Raw genomic sequence first — 10,597 nt, forward strand, 5'->3', positions numbered from 1 at the left:
AAAGTTTTCAGAAATAGAAATGGTGCAAAAGAGAGATTGATGTTCCTTTTCTATTTCATGGAGTCCCAATGAAATTCATACTTCTTCTTATTCTTCAAATATCATATGAAATGAAAAACATATACAAAATTAAATATGTTAAGAAATTTTTATTTGAATTTATAATCGATTATCCTTCCCTTAACTATTCATTTGGGCCCTCGTTAATATTGATTTTCAGATTTTTGAAACTTTATTAGAATATTAGTACTGAGAATATTAGCATTGATTTTCCTTTCCCTAACCACTTCACTCATTCGGGCCCTTGTACATTACCCCATCTTTTTTTTTAAGAACCTTACACAGCTTAAGGTTGAAGATGATGGCGGGAGATTATCAACCCTTTGGATATGTGCTATATGTCTCTACAAGCAAATTACAAAATCATCCTTTAACACTTAATAATTAAATTACTAATTTATCCCTCCATAGTTTAAACAGGTAATTTGCACAAAAATCAAATACATACACAAACTATATGGATTTGCTTTTATTTTTCAACCTGGGATCCATGTTTACCACTTTTTTTGTTTCTTTTATGGATTGGGACTCATATACTTGTCTCGGGGTGTAATACCAATCACTTTTCATTATAAATAGAATATTCACATTTATTTATATATTTTAAATTTAATTTTAAATGGTTGACACATATTTAATTGTTTAATATATATTAGTCTATTTATTTGATATATAAATTGAGATATACACCTTTATTAGGGAGAAGAACTTTTCGGAAAGAAATCTGAATATCAACTCGACATGGATCCTAAAATTGGAACTCTTTTTGGCTCATGGGTGAAAGCTGAGCCACTTGGAAACAATTACACGGTATATGCCGTTTTGTGTTGCCTTCTTTCCTACAATTCCTTCCTTTCAGGAATTTTCTGTAGGAACCAAAAAAAAAAAAAGTTTCTTTCAACACCCGTAATCCAAGCTAGATATCTTTCTGAAGGTAAGGTAAATACTTCCCTTTTGATATCGATTTTCGACCAAGTAGAATGATGTTTCTAATGCGGTTTATGCACATAATTAGGTTTGGGTTTAAGAAAAAGATGATATGTTTATATGTTACTGCATGAACATTGCACCAATGTAGGGTGATTGTCAGATCAAGGCAGTTAATGCATTACTCATTTTTTCAGGTTATTGGAAATCATATCTTCCTTTTCTTGGCATTTTGATGGCCAATGATGGTTCTGGTGATCCTCTACTTTCAGATATGAAAGATCTTTCTTCAAATGCCTATGATAAGAAAACTCTTCAGAGAAGAAGATTTCGGCAGTCTATTAATCCTCATGTTTTAGATGTCAGATACCCTGAGCAAGATAATAGCATTCAATCTCTTCAATGGTTTGAGTCATTGTTAGAGAAACAAAAATTTAGTTTCAAGCAAGTATTCATTTCATTTGCTGTCTATTTAGGAGTAGGCACATTATGTTTCTTCTTCGTAATGCATCAAATTGATGGCAAGAAAACTTATGGACCTCTTGATGCCATGTACTTCTCTGTTGTGACCATGACTACGGTCGGATATGGAGACCTTGTGCCCCATAGCACATTGGCAAAGCTTCTTGCATGTGTTTATGTATTCATTGGCATGGCGTTTGTTGGGATTATTCTAAGCAAGGCAGCAGATTATCTGGTTGAAAAGCAGGAAATTCTTTTGGTTAGAGTCATACACATGCGTGAGAAAATCGGTTCTGCAGAGATTCTTAATGAGGCTGAAACTCATAAAGTCAAGTATAAATTTCTGTTTGCCACTACTCTTCTATTGGTGCTTATACTTGTAGGAACTGCATTTCTGTGTGTAGTTGAAAACTTTGGACTTGTTGATGCCTTTTATTGTGTTTTCTCTACCATCAGCACTCTTGGTTATGGAGATGAAAGCTTTTCGACTAGATCAGGTCGCTTATTTGCTGTTTTCTGGATATTGAGCAGCACCATTTGTCTAGCTCAGTTCTTTCTTTACCTAACTGAACTATACACTGAGACAAGGCAAAGAATGCTTGTCCGAAGGGTACTAACACGAACCATGACATCTTCAGATATTGAATCGGCCGATCTTGATCATGACAAAGTTGTTACGTAAGATATAAAAAGTTCCCCACATTTTCTCCTAATATTCTTTGATTACATTTACTTAAAAGTGGGTCTTGCTTTGATGCTTATAGTTTTATCCTGTTTGGTCAGTCCTGCAGAGTTCATTTTGTATACACTGAAGGAAATGGGAAAGATAGAACCAGAAGATATTTTATTAGTAATGGAGAGATTCAAAAAGCTTGATGTTGATCATTCAGGAACCTTGACAGAAGCTGATCTAGTGCAGAGTCAGTCATCTTAAGCACAGAGCTTGCAAAATATATTTTTGGTAAAAATTCAATTACTTTGACATTTTAATAGCTTGTAAATTCATTTGTTTAGCCAGTTCAATTTCTGGTAGATAATATTATAAAGGATGTATAATACAAGAGGCTTCGTATTTTGCAACACAACCTATGTACTCATTGGTGAACTTTGCTCCGCACCAATTTAGTTCTTGAATCTTTTAGCTTTTGGGAACAAGAAAACAATCAAGATCCTTCAGTTTTCTTTTTCAGGTCTTTTCTTGAAAAGGGACCACAAAGAAAAGTGTGATATGGGCAAATCTAAACTTAAAAGTGGAAACACAAAGCACCATATACATATATACACACACAAGACATATTTGATAACACACACAAAGAGAATATGAAAAGGAAGATGTACACATAAAAGATAACTTTCTTTACAATTGAGACTTTCTTAGATTTGCATCTTCAAATTTCTTCCCATTTCAGGATGGCAAGTTCTGCACATACATTGATAAAATGAGATGTTAATGACCATAAGAACACTAAACCCAAATCCGATCATCCACGACATGATTTGGACCTTTTTAAAATCTTTTACTTTCTTTAAGTTCTCTATTCATATTTTTGAGGAGGCTCCATAGAGTCTGTTGTCGTTGGCCCCTCAACATAACCAAGAAGGCCTTCACCTGCTTGATCACCATGAACATTAGAAGGAAATTGAGAAACACCACCAAATGCTATGATCAATACCAAGAAGACGGTTGTTGAGGCAAAAAGTGGCCAAAAATATGCAAGAATGGTGAGGAACCTAGGAGCTGCATATAACAGAATAGAAAGAACAAGGGAAGCAATGATTGCTATACCAAAATGGTATCTGTATTGCAGGATCTTTTCAGGGATATCCATGCTTCTTGAACTGGGAATCAGTTTGGGGTACAACTCTATGCAAAAGGAGAAAGGCAGAGAGAGAGAGAGAGAGAAAGGTTGGGAGAATTAATGGTTTATGTTCCTGTTTGAGGAGTTGTACACATGGAGATGATGGTGTGAATAATGCTTTAAAACCAGTACTTTGCCTTCATTAAGCACTTGATTGTCAGAGGGAGATTCCTCTTCTTTTTGCTAACAATTCTCCTCTAATAGTTTTCCTTGTGTATAATTACATCAACACCCTTTTTGTGCTCCTAAGTTCCTAAAATGCCTTTGATCTGCAGTAGTAATTGTGCAGCATTGAGGACTAGCCATAGGGTGCGCGTGTCTTTATATATTGGGAAAAGAATTGAACGGATCATTACTGGTCTAATGATTTTTCTTTTTAATTTCGGATATTTTCATACCACATTGAATAAGAAATTAATTCATATTCAGACTGAAAATGGTATCATTTTAATAACACCTTTTGTGAAATTTAAATCATCAAAGTTTATTGCTAAAGCTTTTTGAAGAAATTATATGTCATGGAAAGTTCTTTATAAATGTAAAAGTTGAAATTTAATATAACAAAGTTAATTCTAATGGGGAGTCTTTTATTATTAAATTAAAATAAATAGTCAATTCAAAATGATAAAGGGCCTAGAAGACCTACCAATGAAATGAAAATCATCAAAAGTAAAATGTCTAGGAATCAAATAAATAAATAAAAAATATACTTGAGGTCTAACTCGAGTGGCAAGAGTGATTGCTTTTGGAAAGCGGAGGTCTTGAGTTCAAGTCCCCACCTCTACACTAAGTGAGATTTCGCTTTTATGGCGAGTATTAGAGGATGCCTAGTGTAGCCGACCGTCCATTGGACTCCTATGAATAAAATAATAAATAAATAAATTCCTCACATTAATAATTAACGGGAAAAGGCATTTATTAATTTATCTAAAATTTGTTTAAGATTTAAGTTTTTTTTAGATATTATGCTTCTGCGTTGTAAACTAACTAGTTTGGTTATTCCACGCACGGGAACCATTTATAACTTTGATATACGGGGATAATAATATATATGGTTACTAAATTTTATATTTAATTTATTTGAATTGTAAGATTTTAATTTATTTCATTTTAATCATCCAACTTTAGCTTTGGTTGCAATTTAGTCATTTTATCAATAAAAATTGACATGTAATATTTTTCTTATTTAATTATATTTTTTTATTGGTTGTCCTTATAACGTGTCAATTTTTTATTTATAAAATAATTAAATTGAAACAAAATTAAAGTTAAATAACTAAAATGAAATAATCAAAATTTTAGAATTAAGATGAATTCAAATACAAAGTACAGTAACCATTTATATTATTATTCCTTCATATATCTTGTAAATTCTCGTTAGTTCATAAAAAATTTAAAGTAAAATATGGTGTATATAGAAAAAAATTCATTTTCTCTAAATTAAAAAATACATATTTATATCATTATCTTATGAGAAACTTGAAAGCTTGGAGAAAAAGTTATTTTACCTTATAATTTTATTAAAAAGACAAGATTTCGAATTCAAATATTTTTAAAAAAATTTAGTTTATAGCTCATAAGTTATCCTAGTTTAGTGAATGTTAAAACGTCCAATATTTTTATGGATGTCCTTTTAATTTGCCATTTTTATATTATTTGCAGTGGTCATTTATCTTTCACATCTTTAAAAGAATGAAAGTCTTACTACTATGTATTGCATCCAAACCACTAAATAAGTTATACATAATTAAATATTTATATTTAAAAATAAAAAAAAATACACATATTTATAATTTTATAATTATTCTATAAAATATCAGACATCTAAAATATCTAAAAACATCTAGAGTTCAGAAAATATTGAAAGGCAGAGACCTTAATAGATCTTAAGGGACTCAATTCAAATACTAATCTTGAAAAGCAGGATCAAAGTTTACATTAAGATAAAGTTATTAATCATTATCAGTGGAATACCTTGTAAAAGAACAAAAAATAGGTATGTAGTAATCAATCTTCAAAAATGGTAATGAGCAGGCTGGTGTAAGGGCAGATTAGTCATTACAGAAATACCAATGGGTGCTTTTGGCATAGGTCCTTTGTCCACTTCTTACATTGGTCGGTTGCTTGATGCCTTATCAAGTGGGTGCCTTCCCATTGGAAATTAACAAAGAGTAGTACTTAGGGAAAAGCATAATCACCTTTTTGTTCTTCTTCTAACTGCTGATGAGTTTCATGACTTCTATAACCCATGAGCAAGACATATATGAGATGAGACAATTCTTGGCTGAATTCAATTTTCTTTTGGCTATCAATTCATGACAAGGATACCATTGTGCTTTATTTGTTTTTATACAGACTCCACACATTAAGTCATCTAATCCAAATCCATAATAAGAAGGGAGTTGCAAAAGCTTTTTTGAAAATATTGATCATTTAAAGTTATCAACTTAATTATGGGTGTTGTTGGTTTACTTAAAACTAAAAACACAAATTGTGTTTAGCGACGGACAATGTTGTTATTAAATTAGGAGCTAGCCGATAAATGAATATAGCGACAAAAGCTTATTGTTGCTAAAACAAGCATCGTCACAAAAATAGTGACAATATATGCGTTTGTTGTTATATATATAGCGATGGAAAAAGTTGTCGGTAAAACTAAAAGGACCGTCACTAATAGCATAGCCAAAGTGGCGTCGTATGTTGCATTAGCAACGATAGGCGTTGCTACGCCGTCGATAACACTTTTTTTAAAAAAAAAATTATTACACGTCATCGCTGCCATATATGTTGCTAGGTTGTCAGTAATCAATGAAAAAATAATTTTTTAAATTGAATAATTAGCCATCGCTATTTTATTTTCTTAATATTTTTGTTGACGCTATTCCATCGTTAAATGCAAAACTCATATATTTATAATATTAATATTTAATTAGAATATAATATTAATTATAATTTACTAATTAATAAATTAAAATTAAAGTTAATAACAATGTAAAATAAAATGAATTATATACAAAAATATTTAATAAAACTAATCAATTACAAATAAAAATGTTATAACGTCCAATATAAATAAAATAAATGTACAAATATCTAATCAGAGGTAATGGAGGACGAGTCGCATTGATCGTCAGTTGGAGGATAAGGCGTATCAGTGCTAGAAACACTCGCTGGCAGAGCAGGCCTAGGCTGTGGAACTATGCCAGCACCAAACATGCATAACATGTGTTGCATCGTCAGCTCAAGCTATGTTATGCGGGCGCCATACTCCTAGTCCAACTCCGCTCAAAGCTCACGCCTAAGCGCCTCCCGCGATTGATCAAAAGTAGTCAAGCTAGAACTATTAGAGCCATGGGGCTAGGTGAAGGTGTGTGCCTCTAAACTTAAGCCACAGATGCCCTGCTTCTCCTTGTCAACGACATCGACAATCAGTTATGACATATCAACCAATGGAGGTTTGGAAGAACTTTTATCAGGCTTAGATGCAGCAGCTGCCTGTGCCTCCACAGAATCTTGGAAGTTGCAAAATAAAATTAATTATATACAAAATTAAATTAAATTTGTGTGAATAACTATTGCTTATTTATAATTGTAGAAGTAAGCTGCAACAATCTGTTGGCACTTGTAGTCGATGAATTGCTCATCAGGCTTGTTGCGCCTTCATCTCAGGCCTCTTCCAATATTATGTCCAATGGGTCCAAGTCTCCTCTGGCACATACCAAGGCCTATTTCCACTCCTCTTCCAGCCAAATACCATGTCACGCTATCTCTCGGTTGTCTGCCTATCCTAAGCAGGTTGGAGCTGCTCCTCGTATCTAGGCTCCCAGCTAAAAGATTTCTACAAACGAAAATAAAAGAAAATGTCAATATTAATCAATTTCAAATATTAATAGAAATTTATAATCATACGTTAATTATTACCTCAACTCGATGAAGTACAAGTCCTTCGTCTCTTTGGGCATAAACCTCCACGCATAGCTCTTGTACTTTATAGCATTCTTGAAGATCTTAGAGACCCTCGCCGAGCACATATGAGATGATAGCAACATGTATACAATAATAAAATTATGTTAGTTTATATTATAAAATATATACAATTGTTTGTAGAAATTTAAAATACAAATACATTCTTAAATTTATTACCTCTTATTCTCAACCTAGATCTGAGGCTTAGAACTCCCCGACGATGATCTAACTAGTGAGGTCCCAAAGGGTGGTGTTACTAGTCTAGTAGGTGGTAGAACATAAGTAATGGTTGATGGTGTTGTGGGTGTAATGGAGGATGGTATAGGCAATGGTAACTTCAGGCTCGGAGTCGGTGTAAAAAAAAGTCTGTATAGAAGAAGATGGAGAAAGTGATGGTGTACGTGTTTTGAATGGTAAGGTAATAAGGGATAGGACTAGTGGAGAAGGCCGTACTCGATGCTTCTTATGAGAGCGTTTGTTTGCCATCTGATTATTTTATTTTTTAAATTAATCAATATTATATATTATATTTTTAAAAATACATCAAAAGCTTAAAATAAATAACTATAATGGATATAAAAATAACATAAAATAAAATGAAGTCATAATACATGTGATTGAATGACGTAAAAACACCTTATCTGACTAAGTATCACTATTATCTAACTCTTCATTCTAGTTGTTCATTTTTGACTCAAGTTTAAGGTCATTGTCATCGCTGGCATTTTCATCTACAATTTCATTCAAATAGTGTCTTTTTATGATTGACACGAGGACCACACGGCTGTGTGACGTCCTTAGCTTTTTGTAGCTTGAATATGTGTCTTTGTCCATTCTTTACTTTGTGGAATATTTTTGGGCACCTTCGAAATTGAATTGAGGTTTACACTCTTATCAAAGTTATAGCTCTTGAAAAGTAGTTCATTTCAGGATTTTGAATTACCTTAATCAGACATCTGTAGCTCTAGATAAGGCTCAAATATTGAGACTGGCCAAACAGAAACGAACTGCACAACATTTAATTTCGACCTAAGTTTTCTCATCCTTAGAAACCTAATATGGAGTTGAACCATCGTAAATATTATATTTTAGGAAGTCCTAAACAAAGTTAATAAAGACCACTTTTAATATTAGACTCTTAAGATCATGAAAAACTCCATTGAAGTCAATGCAGCCGTATGGGCTTCCTATGTGGACTCTTCATGCAATCTGCCATTTTTTATAACTCACACGGAAATGGCACATGCCCATGTGGCTTTCCGTGTCATACAGAATTTTGGAAAAATATGTCTTTTTCTTTACCCGATTCTCATGCCTTTTGATTCCATTTTACTCCCTGACATGTATTATCCTCAAATTGCTTAAAAGAACTGAAAATCAAGCTTGAACAAACAAATCAAATCCAATTAAAAATAAAATTAATATAAAATAAAGCTAAAAAAATAAGTATTTTTAGCACTTATCATGTCACGACCTGTTTTATTGCCCCGTAACCGGCGCTAGGAAATGGGTAGGTGTAAGGCCACCGAAACCTGTAGCAAGTCTGACCAAAGAAAGCATAATTCAGATTCTATCCATTATAATACTTTTTCATAACTAACTTTTCACCATCCAGATACTACATATTTAATTCAGCATACCTGCACAATTAAGCAATACCTGATTTAACATGCCAATACAAAATAATAAGTTTTGAAATTACTACTGCGGAGAATCTAGAATTTTTTTTTTAAAAATCAAACATACCAATAAAATCAATTATATTAAACCTAAAGACGAAGGAAATCGGGCTGCTAGAGAAAAAGAACTACGAAAGAATAACAAGCACTTGAAAAGTTGTTAAGTTTGAGACTGTCAGTCTCGAGAGTAAGTTAAAATTATATACTCCAAAAGTACATAGAACCATCTTAATAAAATATTTATTTATTCAAAATAAAATATTATATCATATTAAAACGCGTGACATGCCATAATTCAATAAAATATAATTTATATGTTATGGGACGAGTACCTCAGCAGAACCCTAACCCCAACGCTAATAGCCTTTCGGCTCTCTCACTCCAACAGAACTGGCGCCATGAGAGCAGAGCTCGACCAGGATCCTTAAATCCAGTCTGGTCACTTAATTTCCAATAAAGCTGGCGCCTAGAGAGCAACACTTGACCAGAGACTTTTAATCCGACAATCAAAATCTTTACAGCCTAGAGAGTTTAATTCAACCAAGGCAAGCCTTAAAATATTCTTTTACTACCTGTCTCATATTTAAACTGGTGCGCACGCAGTTTTGATGCAACCCATTAGGTGACATGTTCTACTGTCATCTCATCTTGAGTCAATATGCAATCGTAATATCATTGAATGAGAAAATGACATTATGAATAGCAAATAGATAATTAATTCTATAAAACAATTATTTAGATTAATAGTAAATAAATAAATACTTTAAATCTATAAATTAGTTAATCGGAATTGCTATATAAAATTATGGCATGACACATGTATGGCAGATATATGACTTTAACTCACAGTTCTGATGACCCATCTTGTTCTGCTCCAAAGCTTCTCAGGTGGAGCGGACAGAAATGATGGATTATCTATTCACGGGAACAATTCAAAAACATTAAATAAATAACCCCAGGCTTATACTTCTAGATTGACTGTTTGAAAATCTTGACTCGAAAAAATTCTACTGAAATTTCGGTAGAACCTTTCTTAAAATACAGATGTTTACCCCCTGTAAAACGGGTGCAAAACCTGCCAGAAACACTTATAATATTCATCAATTAATTAACGGGAGTCGGGCTACCAAAACTACATTATCTTTCTCGACTATGCAACATACCACAGACCAGAATTATTTTACAAATGGGCCGACATAATATTATTTTGACAATCAATATAATTTTTAATTAACAATTTCTAAAATCAACAGGCTAAAGAATTACCGAGACGCTTGATAAATCGGTCGACTCGTCTTCAGCCGCCGGAGTCCGATCGACGATCCAAGCACTCCTACAGACACGAAATAACGCATAGACGATGATTCTAGTATCTGATTCTCCAATCTAATCCCCGATCATTCGAAGAAAATCATGGACAGTTTCGACCGTCGATTTTCAAACTGAGTCCGATCGCTGCAAAATTAGTGCTATTGGAAAGTTTAAGCTGAGAGGAGTCCGTTGGTGAGCTCTGATCAACCTAACCTTATTGGAGATGGCCAGAAAAGCCTAAAAATCAAACTGCATGCATAAGCTTTTCTTCGTTGAATCTTGCTTTTCTGGCAATCCCACGACATAAAGTTTAAGCTGAGAGGAGTCCGTTGG

The 10,597-nt window shown here is 33.1% G+C and overlaps 1 protein-coding gene across 2 annotated transcripts; it reads left to right on the plus strand.

Moving 5' to 3' along the window:
- The first annotated feature begins 748 nt into the window (after positions 1–748).
- Positions 749–2,554, plus strand: LOC8280773 (two-pore potassium channel 1). Of its 2 annotated transcripts, none has more exons than XM_015721614.2 (3): positions 749–994; positions 1,185–2,127; positions 2,233–2,554. In XM_015721614.2, exons 1-3 carry the CDS (start codon positions 802–804, stop codon positions 2,381–2,383), a joined length of 1,287 nt encoding a protein of 428 aa, XP_015577100.2. In that variant the 5' UTR covers positions 749–801; the 3' UTR covers positions 2,384–2,554. The 2 variants fall into 2 exon arrangements, with proteins under 2 accessions (XP_015577100.2, XP_015577099.1); XM_015721613.2 differs by having other exon boundaries at positions 930–999.
- The last annotated feature ends 8,043 nt before the right edge of the window (positions 2,555–10,597 follow it).

This window comes from Ricinus communis, chromosome 10, assembly GCF_019578655.1.
Source record: "Ricinus communis isolate WT05 ecotype wild-type chromosome 10, ASM1957865v1, whole genome shotgun sequence".
Lineage (NCBI taxonomy): Eukaryota > Viridiplantae > Streptophyta > Magnoliopsida > Malpighiales > Euphorbiaceae > Ricinus > Ricinus communis.

Coding starts and splice junctions, on each gene's coding strand:
- LOC8280773 (XM_015721614.2), top strand. CDS start 802: ATGGATCCTAAAATTGGAACTCTTTTTGGCTCATGGGTGAAAGCTGAG. Junction 995..1,184: donor AGCTAGATATCTTTCTGAAG/GTAAGGTAAATA, acceptor TCATTTTTTCAG/GTTATTGGAAATCATATCTT. Junction 2,128..2,232: donor GATCATGACAAAGTTGTTAC/GTAAGATATAAA, acceptor CTGTTTGGTCAG/TCCTGCAGAGTTCATTTTGT.